At 37.6% G+C, this 21301-nt stretch overlaps 1 protein-coding gene and 1 pseudogene across 1 annotated transcript in view; both read left to right on the plus strand.

Annotated features, from left to right (window-relative positions):
* The window catches only part of KIF5B (kinesin family member 5B), a 43288-nt gene extending 33473 nt beyond the window's left edge, over positions 1–9815 (plus strand). The window contains exons 20-26 of the mRNA XM_023632229.2: positions 39–140; positions 1204–1264; positions 1378–1449; positions 1598–1702; positions 2859–3075; positions 3611–3761; positions 7357–9815. Of these exons, the coding sequence (XP_023487997.1) occupies positions 39–140; positions 1204–1264; positions 1378–1449; positions 1598–1702; positions 2859–3075; positions 3611–3741 (688 nt within the window). The 3' untranslated portion in view covers positions 3742–3761; positions 7357–9815. The remainder of the gene's footprint in view (positions 1–38; positions 141–1203; positions 1265–1377; positions 1450–1597; positions 1703–2858; positions 3076–3610; positions 3762–7356) is intronic.
* A 4032-nt stretch (positions 9816–13847) lies between these two features.
* On the plus strand, positions 13848–13961 carry LOC111771268 (U6 spliceosomal RNA; annotated as a pseudogene).
* Positions 13962–21301: the final 7340 nt, after the last annotated feature.

Below are 21301 nucleotides of genomic sequence, written 5' to 3' on the forward strand. Positions count from 1 at the left end.
TGTTGATATTACATTGTTTTTTTTTTTTCTTTTGTCAGCCAAACTCAGAAAATGATGTTAGAGCAGGAACGTCTGAAAGTAGAACATGAGAAGTTGAAAACTACAGATCAGGAAAAGAGCAGAAAATTACATGAACTTACGTGAGTGAACGTTTTAATTCAAGTTTAAAATTAAAAATTAAATTAGAAGACTGCAGGTATTGCTATCAGATCTATCCAGTGGATACATTTTTCACTTTGTATAGGTTAAAGAGTGTTTTTCTTAAGCCCTCTGAGTTGGTTTGATGTATGCCTAAAATCCTGCATATATTCTCGTACTTCAGTGAAAGCAAGCTCTTCTATTCCAGTGCTCGTCAAGATTCACATTCCTGCTTGTCAACCTACTTCTTGTTTCTCTCTCTGTGCCACCGTATTAGTTCAAGATCCTGCATAAAAATAAACTTAAAACATGACGTTGAGTAATTTAGAAGATTTCAGGATCTGCCACAAAAACTGAATTTTTGTTAAATTTGATCTTGAATAAAAGAACATTATTGTTTTAGCCTTGCCTTTTGAACAGAGGCTTTTACCATTTACTTTTTCCGATTTACTAAGTATAGTGAATACACAGTTTTCTAGACTCTGAGTAGTTAGAAAACTCATGATTTTAATTTTTCACATACCTTGAATTTATGAGAGCTAATTTATAAATGAACTGCTATTGTTAGGATGGACTCACCATCAGGACCAAGTCATAATTGATTTATGAAGATTCTGCTGAATCTCACCCATAATTTTGTTTAGAATAATTTTAATGTAAAATGTGTAAAATGTTTGAGTTTGCAATAATTTATAATCTCTAATTCCCAGTTAACCAGAATTATTTTGGATAAATAGCAGCATGCCATATGTGGCATATTCTAAAATATAAATAAGAACCAATCCATATTCTTTGAATTCTGCCAGATTTTCTCTCTTCCATTTCTATACGAGGAGAAGTTTTTTCCTAATAAACTATAGATTTAGAAGGAGATTATAAGGCACATAAAAATTTCTTTGAAAGACACAACATGGGTACACATAGTAAAAAATAAATAGCTTTCGTTTATTTGAATTTAAGACTTGATCCTTTCAGATAAAAAATATTTGATTCAATTCTTGTGCTAAATAAAACTAGAATTTTATGGACTCAAAGTTGAAAATGTATGTATATTCTACTCTTTAGGGTTATGCAAGATAGACGAGAACAAGCAAGACAAGACTTGAAGGGTTTGGAGGAGACAGTGGTAAGAAAACTTGAAACTAAATAGGATTGGGGAATATTGAATGGGTTTTTTCCCCTTGGTTATACTAAATTTGAAGTCTGAATTTTAAAAAATACTGCACCTCTTAATTCAAGGCAAAAGAACTTCAGACTTTACACAACCTGCGGAAGCTCTTTGTTCAGGACCTGGCCACCAGAGTTAAAAAGGTAAGAAAGCTATGCTGAGGTGGGTGTTTCTATAAATGGTGCTCTCTCTGTTTAATTAATTGGACATTGTCATAATGTATGTGTAGTTAGGCTTAGGGTTTTTTGGTCATTAAATTTTTCGCAGTATTCATAAACCTTCTTTTCTTAGAGTGCCGAAATTGATTCTGATGACACTGGAGGCAGTGCTGCTCAAAAGCAAAAAATCTCCTTTCTTGAAAATAATCTTGAACAACTCACTAAAGTGCACAAACAGGTAATAAAAAGTATATTTTGTGGTAGCTACAGCATTGTAAGAATGAAAAATTGAGTCCTGGCAAGTATTTGAATCTTTCAGAGTCCTAAGGAATTTTCATACCTTTACCCATTCCATTATTTTATCAAGCGATGATATAAAGAAACCACTAGCAATTTTTAAGGGAGATTATATGTATGTATTTTTTTCCTCTTTTTCTCCCCCAAAACACCCAGTACATAGTTGTATATTGTAGTTGTAGGTCCTTCAAGTTGTGGTATGTGGGGCACCACCTCAGCATAGCTTGATGAGCAGTGCCGTGTCCACGCCCAGGATCCAAACCGGCGAAACCCTGGGCATGCAAACTTAGCCACAGGGCCAGCCCCAGGAAATTATATTTTTAACAACCCTTTTATCCATAGAGGCCAATGAAAACATGTATTCTTTCCTATTTCCTTTCTAGGATTTCAGATCTGTCAGTTTTGTTAATTTATTTATGGTAATTTTAAAATCTCTTGTAGACAAGTCTTGCAGTTAAAATACAATTTTTTAATGTCTTTTTACATTTAATGCCTTGAGGGTGAAATATATCATGAGACAGTTCATATTTTTTTTTTGAAAGAAATGCTTATTATGGATTTTTTGGCTTATTTTTTATAATGGCTTGGTAAATGACTGACTTATTTAAAAAATTCCATGGCGCACTCAGTTGATATCTTTGTTATTGTAAACCTGATACTTGTACTACAGTAAAGTTAAAGAAATTTTAGACTTTATTGCTTTCAACACTTACTAAGGGGCTTGCTAAATTTTTGTTTACTGTGGGTCTTACTGGGTCTAAAACCTAAAAGTATATGCATTTCCACTAGATTAGTGTCTTACTGAAGAGACATAACACTGTGTTATGACTTGTTGTTGCCTAGTAGAGGGAAAGAACAATCTCCTCCCCACCAAAAAAATTTTTTAATGAAACTGTATCTTTGTGAGAAATATATATGTGTGTGACATATATGGATGTATATATTCCTTGCATGTTGCTGCCTAAATTAAATTAGCTAAATGGAAAACATTGATATAAATATAGTTTTACTTTTCTAAAGAAAAATTATAACGTGTTGGTACTTTCTCAAATCGTCTTGTTAAAGCCAGAACCCTTATTTTCTTCATGTACCTGTAGTTGGTACGTGATAATGCAGATCTTCGCTGTGAACTTCCTAAGTTGGAAAAGCGACTTAGAGCTACAGCTGAGAGAGTGAAAGCTTTGGAGTCAGCACTAAAAGAAGCCAAAGAAAATGCATCTCGTGATCGCAAACGCTATCAGCAAGAAGTAGATCGTATAAAGGAAGCAGTCAGGTCAAAAAATATGGCCAGAAGAGGACATTCTGCACAAATTGGTTAGTAGAACACATTAAAATCTTTAAACCTTGCTCAATTTGAGTGTTTTCATTTACCTGAAAACATGATCTGATTCATTTTCTGTTGTCGTGGTGGTAGTATTTGTCTGTTTTTATTTTCTAACTTACCAAAGAGCATGTGGCGTTGTTAGGGTAAGAACGAAGTTGAAGAATAACCACAGTAACAGGACAAGAAGATAAATAAGTAAGAATGGTCAGGGGTAGGAGAAACTATATAGAGCAATGTTATTAAAGCAAAGAGAGAATTGCAAGAAAATAAGTCATCAGCAATATTTCATATTTTGGAGTAATCATTGATACACAGTAGGATTTTTAAGAGGTTAAGGATTGTATAGATCCTGGAAAAAAGGATGTAACTGAGAAGAAAAAGATAAAGGAATTTGCTGAGCAACACAAAGGCAAAGAAAAACAAAACGTTTGGGAATTTGTTGTGAATAAAAGAGAGAGACCTAAAAAGTCATTACAATCATGTGTTAAGATTTATTCTAAAGTCAGTTTTTATTTTTCATATTAGCTAAACCTATTCGTCCTGGGCAACATCCAGCAGCTTCTCCAACTCATCCAAGTGCAATTCGTGGAGGAGGCGCATTTGTCCAGAACAGCCAGCCAGTGACAGTACGAGGTGGAGGAGGCAAACAAGTGTAAGCCTCACACATTAGCCACAGGTTTGTAGTTTATGTCTGGCTTTTGATCATAACTATAAATGGAAAGGTTTAGCCATTATTTGCTGAACACTTCTTTGGATTCTCACATCAGTGTTAATGAGTCTCTTTCTTTTTTCCTTTGTTTCTTTTCTTTTCTTTCTTTCTTTTTTTTTTTGGTGAGGAAGATTGGCCCTGAGCTAACACCTATTGCCAGTCCTCATCTTTTTGCTTGAGGAAGATTGGCCCTGGGCTAACATCTATACCAGTCTTCCTCTATTTTGTATGTGTGATGCAGCCACAGCATAGCTTGATGAGCGGTGTGTAGGTCCACACCTGGGATCCAAACCTGTGACCCCTGGGCCACCAAAGCGGAGCACATAAACTTAACCACTATACCACTGGGCAAGCCCCATGATTTTCTTTTTTTTTTTTTTTTGTAATGCACGTAATTATGAAAGTAACTTGGCACAATTTCTTATCTTTTTTTCATAGTTCAGATCATCCTATATATTCAAATTTGTGTTTATATTGTTTTTAACCTAATATTGGATCATTTTTAAAAGCTCTTCGTTTTCTAATGGGTATACCATGGTTTGTAAGTTAGTTTTTTCCAAAATTGAAATTTCCATATATGAAGTTTGAAGTGCGAAACATCTTTTTATACCCCTTGCTTTTTAGATTATTTCCAGAAAATTCCCAGAAGTGGAATTACAAGAAAATGTGAACATTTTTTAAGGCTCTTGATACATGTTAACATACTGCTCTCCAAAAAAACTATACCAAATTGGATACAGTGCATTTTGTTGCGTCTTTCCCAGCGCCAAGTATTAATAGTGTTTAAGCTTCTAATGGGTGAAAGTAGGCATCTCATTGATTTATTAATGAAGTTGGGTAGTTTTTTCATATATTGGTCCACTTATATTTCCTTTTTTTTTATGAGTTATTTCTGTGTCCTTTTTCATTTGCCTGTCCTGAGTGACTTTTCTAACAGATTTATGAGTTCTTTTATTTATTTTTAATTATACAAGTAATATCTGTTCATTGTAGGGAGATAAAGAATATCACAAAGTAGAAGATAAATATCCTCCAGAGATACCACCCAATATATTGTGTGTATCTTTCTAGAGCACTCTTTACATATTATAACTTCTAAATTAAAAAGTTTAAACTGTTATAAATATTCCAGCAACATACTACCCTATTCTACTCCATGTGCTCCTTTGTAGCCTGCTTTGTTAACTGAGCAATATAGCCTGGACATTTTCTTCTCCAACATGATTGGTTAGTTAATAGCTGCCTATTGTTTCATCATATGGCAGGAACTCATATTTTAATTTTTTTAGGAAGTCTCAGATGTGTTTGTAGGTGCATTGGAAACTAAAAATACTAGATAATTATGGTATGGTTAACTGTTGTTTCTGACAAATACTAAAGCCAGTTGATTTTACTGTTGTTTTTACTTTGATCTGTTTTTACTTTGCATTTTGTATAATGTTGGCTCTCAATTTGAGTAGAGAATTAAGTAGTATTCTTGAGAATTCACATTTCCAACAATTTAAAATATTTTTTGTCCACACAGTGTGGGATTTAAGAGAGTGATATAGTGCAAAGAGCATGGGCTGTGGAGTTCTAAGAGTCTGGGCTTTTCTGCTTTTATGAACTTGAGCAAGTTACTTTTTTATATTTAATTAATATGTTATATATATATTTAATTATATTTATTTATATATAATAATTAAGTATAATTAATTATATTTAATTAATTATAATTAATTTCTCATTTTGACTGCTTTTAAAATTCTTTAGCGTAAAAGTATATTATGGATTCATGACCTATTTAATGTATCTCTAACACATAATTTTTTTCTTCATAGCCACAATAATTTCACACCTAATAAAATACTTTTAATATTATCTAATACCAATCCATATTCAGATTTCTCCAATTTTTTTTAAGTCGTTTACAGCTGATTTCTCTCAACCAGGGTACAATCCAGGACCACTGTTTGCATTTGGTTATATCCCTTAAGTCACTTTTGAAAATCTAGAGTAGCCCCCCTTTGTAATGACATTGACTTACTGAAGAGACTAGGCCAGTTGTCTTGAGCATATGGTGCCTTCTGGATGTGTTTTGAGTATTTCTATGTGTAGTTGCCTTGTTGCTCTATTCCCTGTATGTTGAAAGCATTCATGAAACTTAGTGTAAACATTTTTAACAAGACTGACATGGTAGGTAGTATGTGCTTAATATTGTGACAGGTCAGTTGACATACAATAGCTAGTTTTCCTGCCAGTTAAAGATGGCCTCTCTTTTTCCCCCTTTGGAGTAGTAACTTTTTGAGTCCTTTTTATTAGTTAAATGAAAGTCATTCTTGAAAAATACGGAAGTTACAATACAAAAGAAATACACAAGTCGTTAGCTAGTACAGAGTGAGGTTCATTAGATGCAGGTTGCTTTTCCTCTGGACGTGGAAGGTGGAGAAGGAGATTTTCAGAGCATAAATATAGATACAGATAAAAGTTTATCCTTTTTGGATATTGTTCTCTCAGTAAAACTCATATGTAAACTTTGAACACATATCTGGATTACAAAGAGGATAGACCATGGCCTTTGTTAAATATAGCTAGGTTTTAGCTTGAAAGTAAAATGCTGATCCCAGTGTAATGACAGCAGTTTAGCACATGAGGGAGATAGCTAGACTAGGTTTTCAAGACTTGAAGTCATTATAAAAGTGTAGTTGTTTACAGGTTTGCTTTATCACTGATCCAAAGGATAGTTGGTTCTTAATTTTTTAAACTCTTGTATTACTCTTAAACCACGATTGAGGCGTGTATGATCTACTTAAGTGATAAATTGTTGAAAAATTAAATATTTTGTAGAGAAATTTTTAAATTATTTTTTAATTATTAAGAAAAACATTTCAAAACTGATGGTTCGTTTTTTCGAAAAGATGACAGTGTATTAATAATACTGATACCTTTAGTACCCAGTTTTACATGGCTGGTCTTCTGCCTTGCATAATACTTTGAACAGGGTGAGTTTTTCTAAACCCATAGGTAACTAGGCAGTTTAATACAAGCATGCCTCCAGGTAACAACTGCCTAAATTGTTTCACTGTCACTTTGCCTACCGTACGTACCTCTCGTTTATCCCTGTTCCTCCACTCCTCTCCTCCTCTATCCTTCCTGCTACCCCCGAGCTCCCAGGTATGTAACATTGCTAGTTAGTGATCTTTGGTTTAGGAATGTCACTGACACTGTTTGCTGGCTTCCATTTTATTAACCATCTTTTTCTTTTATAAAAAAATATAATTCATACATCAGCTCACTTGTCACTCTTTTGAGGAGTGTAAAAAATGCAGGGCTGACCTCTTTTTAAACATTGTACTGCTCAAAATCAGCTCTGCTTACAAGATGAATAAAAAGAGAAGAAATCAAATCATTTAATGGTGCCATCTTTTTAGTTTGGGGGAAAGTGGTCAAAGCTGTTGGCTAAAATGTTTTTTAAACTATTGGTCTGCTTTATTTACCTTTTTGCTTCTTTTCATGATTGTCTCAAACACGTTTTGTTTTATAAGTAAAAATATTTTCTGTCTATGCTTTCTCTCATTTTCAGGTGTTGAAAGTAACTGAAGTATGAAGAGGACATACTATCTAGCAGGGTCATTCAGTGACTGTAACCTCTACCCCCTGGGAATTGTAGAATTATAACTTTTTTTTAATGTATAAATTCTCCCTGGCCTGTACAGCTCTTTCCTACCCACTCTTCTTGTAAACTCTGCTGCTTCCCAACACAACTAGCGTGCAATTTTGGCGTCTTAGGAGGGGAAAATGACAGTTTACAACTGTGGCCCTATTTATTACACAGTTTGTCTTCATGTCTTAAATTTAGTCTTCACTGTGCCAAGCTAACTGTATCGTATAGGATTGTGCTTTTTGTACTTGTTCTTTGTGTGTATGTTTTTTAAAATCTCAGTTTAAATTACCTAGCTGCTACAGCTTCTTGTTTTTCTTATTAAAATGTCTTCCTTATTTTAGAAAAAATGGAACATTTAGATTAAATGTCTTAAAATTTACCACTTACAACACTACATGCCCACAAAATATATCAGGTTAGTACTGTACTTTAAAATCCCTTGAAATGATTTCAAAGTGAAAATTACTTGCATCATCTCTGAAGTTTGCTTCTGAAAACTACGGTTTGAGCACTGAAACCTTAAAACTGCCTAAGTGGGCATTTCGAGACTGAGCAAGGCTACTTAATTGTTATCTCATGAAATGCCTGTTGCTGTATTTTCTTGAATAGAAATGTTTTACAATTTCAAAAGCAAATCTCAGTTTAAGAAAGAGAGTTTGGAAAAGGAGTTGTGTTTCTCTGCTTCCCAATCCTGTAATCAACATAGCTCGATGGAGTGAAAATACCCTGCTTCGTTCTGGTGAGCCTGCTAGTTAATATGAGAATTGGACAGATACTAATTTGTCATCTTAATATAGTGAGATGAGTTAAGATATTATGGGATTAAACATGATTTTATACTGTTAGTACTATATTAGTTGAATTATAGACTATGGAAATTGAGAAAATGTGGAAGAACAGGACAAATATATAGTGAATTTATCAATATGCAGGTAAATTTTGGTCTGAAATCCCGGAGGTGTTTTTAACCTGCTACACTAAGTCATACACTATAATTTATTTCTCATTTAGTCTAGACATAGTAAATGGTTTGCAAGTCACTAATAATCCTCAAAATTACTTTGTTGGCTGTAGCCCATAATTTTGTAATTAGTACTAAGTGTATCTGTTTTTGCCACTTCTTCCTCAGATGATTAAACTTAGTCAACAGTTTATTTTAGGGAGATATAAAACTAATAGGGAAAGATTTCAATATTTGCTTCATCAATGGGGGGTGACTGCAACTGTCTTAGCAGAAATTTGCGGAGATTGGGGATATAAGGTTGAAACTTAGAAAGTTCTGTCTTAGGATCTGGCTGGCAGAATTAACTTTTTGAAGAAGTTTTATACACAGATATTTGTATTAAATTTGGAGCCATAGTCAGAAGACTCAGATCATAATTGGCTTATTTTTCTATTTCCTTAACTATTGTAATTTCCACTTTTATAATAATTTTCATTTAAAAGATGAATTTATTTATTTATTTTTTTAACAGTCAAAAATCCTTGCTGTTGTAGTCTGCAACCTTTAAAATGATTGTGTTGCTTTTAAGATTGATCAAAAGAAACAGTCCATAAACTGAGGTGAAACTTTGGTGCAGCAAGATTGAAGTAATGCAGTTGACTAAAAAGGAAAGTGCTACAGCCTGTTTATGACACTTTTCTAAGTGGAGAAATATTTGGCTGCATTCACACAGACATTTGTATTTTGTTTTCAAATGAAAACTTGCTTCTTTGGCAATATTCATAAATGAGGCAGAATTTTTTTTCTCTTTTGTCTGAATATGGTAATTCATTCTTGTAAGATGTATCACGGGTATTGGTGCTGTGTAACAATGAATGGTTCAGAATACACAATGTTAGGTTTTTCAAAATATCTCGGTGGTTCTTTTCTATTTATAATTTCAAACTTTCAAAAAGTGTACAAAGAATTTCATAAATTTGTTTTCTGTGAACTGCTCTTTTTGCTATGGTAGGTCATTAAACACAGCATTTACTCTTATAAATGAAAATTTCTGATCATCTAGAACGTTGACACTTACTTCAATTTGCAGTGTCTTTTTTTGGACTGACTATATTAACGTTCCTCTGAATGGTATTGATAAATGGTTCAGAAGAGAAACTCAGTGAAATAAAAGAGTAATATTTATTCATGGTGATCAATTAAGTTATTTTCCTAACTTAAGAAAACTACTGTGCGTAACTCTCAGTTTGACATGAGGTGATAGAAAGAGCCTGAGTCTACCTGTGGAACATGTCGGTGCATTTTCAGTGCTTGAAGATACAGTCAAAGATAATTGGTTTGGGAAGACGCCATATAATTTTAAGTTTTAAGTTAACCTGCATGCTGTAAATGTGTTTTATGTTTAAATAAAAAGGAAAATTTTTTTGAAATGTAATGACTTTCTTAAATCTTATTCAGTGGAGCATTAGGTTGATGTATATGACTAAGTGGCCTTCTGTCTTGACAGAATAGCGACCAATGTGTCATTATATTCGTATTTTTTTCTAATACATTGGCTACTCTTTGGACAGCAGGTGTTAGTTAGATGTGTAGGCTGAAGAATTAAGAGCTGGAAGTCAATTCTCAATGTCCCCATGTCACTTTAGTCTACATAGTTGGGTTCAGTTGAGCCTGATTGTTTTATTAACCAGTATAAGAAATGTTACTTTGGCTTCCCTAATGGTCATTCAGGGCTAGCTGGAAAAAACAAAGGAAAGACTATTCCTAAATTCTGGTGGTGATTGGCTTTTCATCTTTTAAAATTATTTATTAATGGAAATTTTTAATCATATATAAAAGAGTAAATAATGAACCTCCAAGTTCCTATCACTCAGTTTTTACAATTGTCAAGAATTAACAACTCATGGCTAATCTTGTTTCATCCATAGCCTCATTCATGCATTATCCCCCCCCCCCGTATTATTTTGAAGCAATTCCAGACCTATGCTTTTATCCATAAATATTTCATTACGCATTTTTAAATACACACTCCTTAAAACACACACCAAATACCATTATCACACCAAAAAAATTAATTTCCTAAGCAAAATTTTAATTTTGGTGAACAGTTTTATTTGAATCAAGATCCAATTAAAAGAGGCTGGCCCTGTGGCCGAGTGGTTGAGTTCATGTACTCCGCTTCGGCAGCCCAGGGTTTCACCAGTTCAAATCCTGGGCTCGGGCATGGCACGACGCGTCAAGCCATGCTGAGGTGGCATCCCACATGCCACAACTAGAAGGACCCACAACTGAAAATACACAACTATGTACCAGGGGGCTTTGGGGAGAAAAAGGAAAAATAAGATCTTTGCAAAAAAACAATCCAATTAAAATTCATACATTGCAAGCCAGCCCTGGTGCCTAGTGGCTAAAGTTCGGCACTGGCCGCTCCAGCAGCCTGGGATCACTTCCTGGTTGTGGAACCACACCACCCGTCTCTGGTGATGGTGGCTCAAATAGAAGAACTAGAACAACTTGAAACTAGGGTATACAACTGGGGCTTTGGGGAGGGGGAAAAAGGGAAGATTGGCAACTGGTGTTAGCTCAGGGTGAATCTCCTTACAAAAAAATTTAATATATTGCAATAGAGTCCCCTTTCATCTCTTTCTCATTTTTTTCCCTGCAGTTAGTTTATGAAGAAAACAGGTTATTTGTCCTGTTGAATTTCCCAGATTTTGCTGATTGTGTCCTTTTGATATTATTTAACATATTCTTCTGTCCTTTGTACTTTCTTTAAATTTGTTTGGGATCCACAGACTTAATCAGATTCAGAGTTTTGTTTTGTTGGTGAGAGGCAGTATTACGTCATAGTGGTGATATTCTTCCATCAGGTGGCACATCATGTCTGGTTGTCTCTTTTTGGCTTATTAGCCAGCACTGATAATCAGTGCCTAGATCCATCACTTTATTAGGGGTTACTGAATGCCGATTTTCTAGTTCTGTCATTCCTTCATTTGTTAGCTGCAGTAGAGAAACTTGTCCTCGTCTACTATTTGGTTACCTAGTGGTGTAGTTCTATAGGAAAAATGATAAATGCGTGATTCTTTCCCTTTATTTGCAAGTTTCAAATAATGAGTTGCTTCACTACTGTCTTCTAGTGGTGACCAGTGAGTTGTGTGTTTTACTCCTTTTTTAAATTTTTTATTATTTGGTTATTATCTTTTAAGTGTGCTCTGTGGCCACTTCTTTGACCAGCAAGTGGGCTCCCAAAGTCCTCACTCCCCCTGTGAGCCTGCCCACCAGCTTCACAGAGGGGCGCATTTCCTGCCCACCTGCACTCTGAAGGGCTCTGCCAGCCTTGGCCCACTTGTACCCCAGTGAGGTGTCTCCTTCCCAGTCCCAGCCATGGTTCCCTGCTTGCCAACCTCACCTTGACTGCCACAGAGGGATGCCTCCTGCTTGCCCAGCAACTGTGCCCAGCTCTGGCCCGGGAAACCTAGCAAACTTCTCTGCCATCCAGTGGGCTGCAACCACACATTTGCCAACAAGATCTGAATCCCAGACATCGGGAGGGGACCCCTGCCACATTTCTTCCTTCGTTGTGTACTCTCTTTGTCCTCAAGTATTCTTTAAAGTTCTTTGTACCCATTTGTAGTTAATCCTTTGGACCCTGACTGATGCAGAGGGTAATATCAAAGTCTATAACCAGAATATTTAGAACCCCGGCTCTTGTCCCCTTACTTGGCTACCTGAATGCTGGCAGCCAGGCTTATGCTCTCCAGCCAGGAGATTAGAAGATTCTTCCCTGAAAAACTTGACAGCTGATGGGTGTGCCCATGGAAGCAGTATGGTTACAGAAGTGCCACAGTCAACAAGTCCTACTCAGATCAACCTTCTGCTTCAAGTCGGCTTCTTCGTGTCCCCATCTTGAATATGTGTAGACAGCCAAGGGTCACCAGGCATTTGAGGAAAGCCTTTAAGATAAAAGGATCAAAATAAACAAACAGAAAAAAAGCAAAATGATAATACAGAGGGAAGTGGGACCATGAAGGAAGGAGAAAACGTTTTAAAGAACTACCACAAATATCCTCAGCTTTTGAGATAGTAAAAAACTTTGTCTCCACTGAAAACAAGGGGCCGTAAGAAAGATCAGAAAACAAAAAAAAGTCTTGAAAATAAAAACTCAATAGAAGGGTTAGATGATGAAGAAATTGCCAACAAAGTGGTACCAAAAAAAACCCTGGAAAATAGGAAAGAAAAAGTAATTAGAAGACTGGAGCAAACGGCCTCAGATCTGAATAATAAGCATCCCATAGAAAGCAGAGGAAATCACCAATGAAATAATTCAGGAAAATTTAACAAGGCCGTCAGTTTCCAACGCCCAGCACAATGGATAAAAATAGACCCACACGAAGGTACATCACTGAAATTTCAGTACAAAGAAGACCAGAAACAGATTTTGCACAAAGGATTGAGAATCTGAATGAATCAAACAACACTAGAAAAAAGAAGAAAATGGATCAATACCTTCAAAATTCAGAGGGAAAATTATCTCCAACCTCAATTGGTGTAAAAGTAGGTAAAATAAAAAGGTTTCCAGACATGCAAGTTCTCAAAAACTTTACTTCTTATGCACACGTTATTGGGAAGCTGTTGCTCAACCAAGATCAGGGATTAAACTAAAGAAGTGGGACATACAAAAGAAGGCTCCAACAAAAGAGGGGAGTCACCAAGGGGACCACATAAAGAGCCACCAGTCCAGATGGGAGCCGGGCCATCAGAGGCCACCAGAGAGATGTTTCCAAGACAAAACAGACAGAGGAACTGATGTGTCTGAAGATTTTGAGACGAGGTTTATATAACCAAGGAGTTTGGGGTTGACTAAATGACTAGTACATAGAACACTAAGAAAAAAGTCACTGATTCAAAAAAAAGAATCCTGTAATAAGAAAGGAAAAGTCGCCATAGTCTATTACATAGCTCAGGTGCGATTGGCATATTTCATTGTCATAGTAAACATGGATTATTAATCGTGATGCGACCTTACTGAGAGCAAGAGGGATTGGGGGTGTGTCTGTGTGTCGATGGTGAAAGAGTGCTCAATCCTTCTGTAGTGACAAGGCCACAGATAATGCTTCAACGTGAATAATTGAGAAGTAGCAGAGATTCGAGGATGAAAAATAAAGAACGTGGATGTTCTGGAGAGTAGGAAAGAGGTGAAGTGGGGCAGGAGAACCACTGTTTTTCGACACAAGTTTTCTAGATCATGTTTGACTTTTCAGGGCTCAGCTTTGTTCTGTCGGCGAGCGGCTCGCCTTTGAAGATGGCTTTGGATGTTGGTCCCAGGTTCTTGCTCTAACCCTAGAATTCAGCTTGCTCATTTGTAGATCCAAGAATGGTCATTTGAAAACCTCAAGGTGACTCTTAGGTGCCTTGTTGCTCTGTAATTCTGTGATGCTGAGCAGTCTTTTCTAGAGTTATAACATTGGTTCTCACTTGGGCAGCACATATGCTAAAGATCGGGATGACACAGAGAAGATTAACATGACATGTTAATCTGTGCAAGGATGACATGCAAATTTGTGAAGCATTCCATATTTTTAAGTAAAATGTTTCTCTGAGTTCAAAATATATATTATACATATTTGTATATATAGAATATATACAGTAATTATATATAATTATATATAATATTCTCTATATATTTGTATGTATATATATATATATAAAACATCTGAAGCTCTTTTTTGTTAAAGATGGCACCTAAGCTAACACCTGTTGCCAATCTTTTTTTCTTCTTCTCCCCAAAGTCCCCCAGTACATAGTTGTATATTCTAGTTGCAGGTCCTGGTTGTGCTTTGTGGGACACCGCCTCCGCATGGCTTGATGAGCAGTGCCGTGTCCATGCCCAGGATCCAAACCTGCGAAACCCAGGGCCACCAAAGTGGAGCACACGAACTTAACCACTCAGCCGTGGGCTGGCCTCAGAAGTGTTTATTTTAAATTAAGCCTTCATGATTACTGACTTTATGTGAAAACAAACCCACATGGTCTCTCAAACTGAAGTAAACAGCTATTAAAAATACTTCTTTTGCACAACCAGAAGGACCTACAACTATGTACCAGGGGCTTTGGGGAGAAGAAGAAGAAGGAAAAAAAAGAATATTGGCAACAGATGTTAGCTCAGTTGCCAATCTTTCAAAAAAAAAAAGTACTTCTTCATTAAATGAATGCTTCCAAATTTTGAAGATCTAGAAGTGGTTTTTTAAAAATTGTGGCAAAATAAACAAATTAAAATTTACCATCTTAACCTTTTTTTTTTCTTTTGGTGTGGAAGATTGTCACTGAGCTAACATCTGTGCTAATCTTCCTCTATTTTGTGTGTGGGATGCCACCGCAGCATGGCTTAATGATCCAAACCCATGAACCCTGGGCCACCAAAGTAGAGCATACAAACTGCCACCAGGCTGGCCCCAGTCTTAACCGTTTTTGAGCGCACGGTTCAGTAGTGTTGGAAGAGAAGTGATTTTTAAAATAAACACAGAAGTTAGCTCAAGACTGGAAGTATTTGTGTCATGATCTACATCAAAATATTTAATGTTTTTGACTTCATATTAGCTTACCAGAATAATGTTAACATAATAACTTTGAAATGTTTCCACTGTAAGTAAAATCAGAACCTATGCAACTATTTAAAATATTCAAGAAATCAACTCACTTTTCACCCACTTAGCAGTTGAGAGCCATTTGACATGAAAGATACAGTAGTGTAACTAAATCTAAGCAATCCCAAATAAACGCCCATTGTTTCTCAAGAGAGAGACAAGACAGCACCAGTCTGAGCTACAGAAACTCCCACACTCACATCTTGCATATGTTATTTTCTTGCTGAATAAAAAGTTAGGCACACAGCTTTTCTATACAATAACTGGAATTGTGCACAGTCCCCCTCCACGCTGCTCTGAAAATGAACTTGTGTTTTATGCAGATGCAGACAAATTTGAAAGAACAAAAGGCACACATTTTCAGGCTGAGAACATCCAACTGAAAATGTGAAGCGGATTTTTCCTCCGCTAGACAGGAGACTGAGTGGAAGCCTTTTGCAGCACACAGTTAGAGGCGGACCTGAGCTCTTCCTGTTGCTCCCTCTTTGAAGGTGGCTGTCCACTGGCAAAGTCCTTCCTAAACGCTCCTGTCAAGGGTCCCGACATGGCCTATCTCCCGGAGTAAATAGGAAGAAGTCAACACCTCTTTCTGGCCTCCTCTGGTCCAGTATGAGTGATGAGGACCAACTTCTTCCCGCACCCACCATTGTAGTACCTTGCTCATTTTAAGGTCTGAGCCACCTGCTAGAGGGCTGGGCCCACAGAGATCTGATGGGCCAGGGAAACTGCCACAGCCGCTTGAACAGAACTTTTACAGCAGGGGAAGCCTGGAGACCCACTCAGGAGGGCTGATGAAAAGATGCTTGGTTATTAAGGAACGTTGAGGTCCAGATCCCTGAGCCTGAACACAGAGGCAACCAGCAAAGACCCTTCCTACCCCACCCCCAGCACACGCCCCAGAAGGCCAGGCTCCCTGATCCCTGACAACAGCTCCACTGAGAACTCAGACGCCACCAAACTCCGTGCGTCTTCCATGGCTGCCGTCATCGGTTCTGGCCCAGCATGATCACACCTCAACTCTGCTCCATAGTTACCCTCGCCACTTTCCCCGTCATCCATCCCTTCACTCCCTTATTCATCTCTTCAACACTGATGTCCCATTGCTTTTCTGGCAATTCATGCTTTTTCACATGGACCCTCATGCATTAAACTATTATCTATAAACTGATATATCCAAAATCTGCTTTTCCATCCTTATTCTCTCCCATCAATTTCTAACTCATATATCCAACTGCATGTAAGCCATATCCACTTGAAAGGCCTACAGGCACCTGCAATAAAACACGTCCAAAAGGGAACGAAAAAGAATGAACATTTTGTATAAATAAAATCCACAATATCTTACTTGAAACCCTTGAGACAAATGTTTTATGGAATTTTGAGTTCTTTAGGATTTAGAAAAGATGATAGTATATAAATAACACTACCAGTCAGGTCTAGGCCTTATAATCAAACACAGTTTTTTTTCTTCAGCAAAATGTACCACTCTTCATATTAAGTGGAATATACGAAGGCTAAAGGTGCAGACCTACACACTGCTCATCAAGCCATGCAGTGGCGGTGTCCCACATACAAAATAGAGGAAGATTGGCACAGATGTTAGCCCAGGGCCAGTCTTCCTCAAGCAAAAGGAGAAAGATTGGCAACAGATTGGCTGAGGGCCAATCTTCCTCACACACAAAAAAGAATGACAACTCAGAAGGAAAATTGACCACGAACATGAATAGACCATTGAAAGACAATATTTTTTGAAATGTTCAACCTTACTAATTCTCAAAGAAATGCAACTTGAAATAGTAAGATATTTTCTGCTTATCAGACAAGTAGGATAAAATAAGTTGGCAAAGGAATAGAGAAACAGGCACTCACATATACCATTAGTGAATTAATACTTGTGAAAACCTTAGAACAGCTGCTTAGTAAGCACATAGTAGGCTTACATAAGTGCTTGTGAAATAAATATTGGTGGAAGTTTATGCAAACTTTGGGGAGGACAAATTATCAATAAAGAGATGTATTAAAATTGTAAATGTGTATATCCTGTTATTCAGCTCTTCCAATTCTAAGAATTTATTCTACCAGAAGACTCACACAAATGTGCAAAGATATATTGTATAGAAAGATGTTCCATGAATCACTGTAATGATGAAATTTGGAAACAAGACCGCCATCTGCACTGGTGTGTTTCTCCACAGGCTGGTGGGAAGATGGCTGCAGCAACTCCAGGCATGACATTCAGACACAGAGGAAGAAGAGTGTCTTCCTGTGGCTCTTTTCTGTTATTTTTTTGGTGAGGAAGATTGGCCCTGAGCTAACATCTGTTGCCAATCTTCCTCTTTTTGCTTGAGGAAGATTGTCGCTGAGCTAACATCTGTGCCAATCTTCCTCTGTTTTATGTGGGGCACCACTATAGCATGGCTTGACAAGTGGTGCTAGGTCTGCGCCCAAGATCCAAACCTGCAAACCCCAGACCGCCGAAGCAGAGAGTGCCAACTTAATCACTATGCCACAGCGCTGGCCCCCATACTACTGTTTTGAAGAATGAGGTAGACCTATATGTACTTCCATGAAAAGATGACCAAGGCATACTTGTATCAGACACAACAATACATGTCTTCTCAGTTCCCAGGCACCAGCCACTTCCCAGACCCTCAGCTTCTTGTCCACCTCAGCACATGGTTCTACCATCTGGGCCCAACAAACCCCTGGGCCTGGGTGAGCAAGACTCTCCTTTCACTGCCACTCCTTAGACAGGCCGACCACACGCCCAGAGCTTCTACCTCCTCCTGCTACTTCTGGACTTGGATGAAACCACATGGCAGGGCGTGGGTTCTGACATCCTAAATGTCCACACAAAGTACAGATGATGCAGCTTGGAAGCGTGGGGGATTAACAGCCGCAGGAAATCTTTGCCCTTGTGGAGTACTTCAAAAAGCTTTTCTTGATGCGCTTTACATCTATCCATATTTATCATATGAGAAGTTAAAAGTGAGAACACTTTAAAGTATTTACTAGTTGATTTTAAACATCAATAAAAACATTATATGCAAACATAAATAGCATATTTTACATGAAAACAAATATATTTTCCAAAACAAAAAGAATTAAGCAGGAAGAGTGGTATTGCTTTACACTTTTGCAAGTCTCTTTAATATCTGGTTTAAAAGAAAGCTCAGTTCTCACATCTGCTTCTGCATGCAGCCTGTCGCAGTATCTTGTTCTGGTTTATGCAGATAATCTGGATTCATACAGATGTGGAGTTGAAGAGGGAGCCTAGCTTTTTCAGGTACCCGGATGTTCTTTGATACTACACCAAAACTTGGCAAGTAGTAGTTTCTGAGACGTTAATTGCAACATGGAATCTGAAACCATATCAATGAATTCTTTGTATTCTTTTTTTTTTAAAGATTGGCACCTGAGCTGACAACTGTTGCCAATCTTCTTTTTTTTTTTTTTTTTCGCTTTTTCTCCCCAAATCCCCCAGTACATAGTTGTATATTTTAGTTGTGGGTCTTTCTAGTTGTGGTATGTGGGACACTGCCTCAGCATGGCCTGATGAGCGGTGCCATGTCCACACCCAGGATCCAAATTGGTGAAACCCTGGGCCGCCGAAGCAGAGCGTGCAAACGTGACCACTCGGCCATGGGGCCAGACCCCATTTGTATTCTATTATACTAAAATCCATTGTTCATTCGTACTTTGAATGGATGTTTTACTCACACATGATATTGATCTTGCAGACCCCTGAAAAGGTCTTGGGGATCCCCAAAGGTCCATGGATCACACTTTGAGAAGTGATGATTTATTTACTTGTTTATAGTTTGTTCCTCCAAACCCTACCCTCTAGAAAATAAGCTTCAGAGGGGCAGGAATCTTATCCTGTATCCCCTGCACTTAGAACAGTGCGGAGCTCACCGAAGGTACTCAGTGATCACTAGTTCAATGAACGGACCTCAGGGATTCTAGAAGTCAGGCATCTCCTGAAGGTATCCTGTCACGCCACAGGGGTGGTTCACGGTTCTCCATGACCCCGAGACTACATTAACGTATTTCCCCAAGATTTTTTTAAATCAGTGTCATAAAGATAAACTAATTTAAAACTAAATAGCTTTAAAATTCACAAATTTTGCCCTTAAGAAACAGATTTTGACTTCCAATAACAAATATTTATTTCCATAAACATTCAATAAAATACACTATAATACAATGTCCAGTAGCCTTTATGAAATATGTGGCACAAAATTCTATATGTGAGGTATAGATCTATCTAACCAAAGCTTTAGGAAGCAATTCTTTCTTTAAGGGTATTATGGAGAGTAAATGAGATTAGGCTAATAGAATGTGGTAAGAAAAAGAAAGATGAAACAAAAAAAAATAAGAAAAGAAAATTATATGACGTCTTTCAAGAATATCCACAGTATTCATGTATCCACGTACGCGTCTTCTGTCTACTTCTACAACCATCCAAAGTATCTATATAATAAAATTTGGCTTCATTAAGCCATCCACACCCTTGCTGCTCAAAGTGTAGGCTCAGCATCAGCAGCTCTGGTGTCCCCTGGAAGTTAGAAATCAAGAGTATCAGGCCCCACCATACCTTCTGTGCGGATGATATTTTCCAAAGACAGCCACTACAATCTGTTCCACCCCATATGCTGTGAAACTGGCCCTCCTCCCATCGAGTGACGGGGAATGTCCCCTTCCCTTCAGCATGGGAAGACCTTTATAACTGCATCTACTTGAGCATGGCAGAAGTGATGCTGTATGACTCCTGAGGCTAGGTCATAAAAGTGCCAGGCACTTCCACCTTGCTTTGTTAGGACCCTTGGTGAAAGCCAGCTGCCGTGCTGTGAGGAAGCGAAGCGTCCATGTGGAAGGGATGCCTGCGGGTTTCTTGTTGAGCCCCCCCTGGGGTCTCAGCCAACAGCCAGCATCAACCACCAGACTGAGGGAGGAGCCTTCAGATGATTTCAGCTCCCCGCCATTAAGCCACCCTCCTTATCCAACCTTCCCATCTAAGGATGTGTGGGGCCAAGACAGCCCCACCAAGCCCTGCTCAAATTGCAGGTTTGCGAACAAAATAAATGACTAATCATTTAATGGCTGCTTTAAGCCACTAAGTTTGTGATGAGCTGCTGTGCAGCAACAGACAACCAGAACACCCACTGGACTGTATCTGCACGTCAACGGGACCCCTCAATGATTCATATGCACATTAAACTGTGACAAGTATTGATTCAAAGTAAAATTGTGTAACTTAATTTCCCTACTGCCCTTAACAACACTGACTGCAAATTATGAAAAACTGGATAACCAGTGAAAATCATATTTAGAGTAATCGTTCCCAGAAAGCTGGATAATTGTATTCTGTTAAATGTGTTGTGTTCTCTCAATGTCCAAACTTGTCCAAATCTTGGGTCAGACTCACAGTTGAAGTGTATCTTCTCCATGAGAGAGAGAGAAAGCTGGCAAAAGAATTGAGGCAAGCCAAGGGATTTTAGAAGTGAACACTCCTAAAACACTGTAAAAACGAGGACTGAGGATGTGTGACTAATATCTAGTAAACCTACTTGTATCAAGGGCAGTAATTATTTTAATAGCAGATGGCTTACAGAAAACTTTTGAAAACAAATGGTGTCATGCTACCAAAATTAAGTGTAGATGGATATATGTATGTGTTTGCTATTGTTATAGCATAACACCAAAGCTATAATTCAAATCATTCTTCTGCAGTAAGGTTTTAAAAGTGTATTAGCTTAAGGTCTATGGTCTCATAATGCCATATATGGGGTAGCTTTTGTACCTACAGTATACGTGGTTAATTAGCACCATGCTTAAGGTCTTTGTTCATTTTAGTTTAACCTTTCCTTTATAGTGTTCTAAATTCTAAATCAATGCAATCACAAAGATCAAAGAATAACAACCATCAGCTGCACATGATGTCAAACAACTGGACATTTGGAAACATCTAAACTTTATAATGAATTTTTCCAGTTTTCAACCAGATGTCTGGCATCCTGTGGCCACTGCCAGGCCATGTAGCATTTCCTCCTAACCCTCTCAGCCTCACCTGGGCTTCAATATTCCTGCAAAGAATGGCCTGTAGCTGCCATTACATTAAGTGCAGCTCGCTTTATTCATTTTGCAGTTATCAAAAATAACTTATTGGTAAGAGTTTTTGGTTGCAAGCAACAGTAATCGATTTGGGCTAACTTAAGCAGAAAATCATTTCTTGGAAAGCTAATAGGGGCTCATGAACACAATAGGAGGAGGCAGA

Source organism: Equus caballus, chromosome 29, assembly GCF_041296265.1.
Source record: "Equus caballus isolate H_3958 breed thoroughbred chromosome 29, TB-T2T, whole genome shotgun sequence".
Lineage (NCBI taxonomy): Eukaryota > Metazoa > Chordata > Mammalia > Perissodactyla > Equidae > Equus > Equus caballus.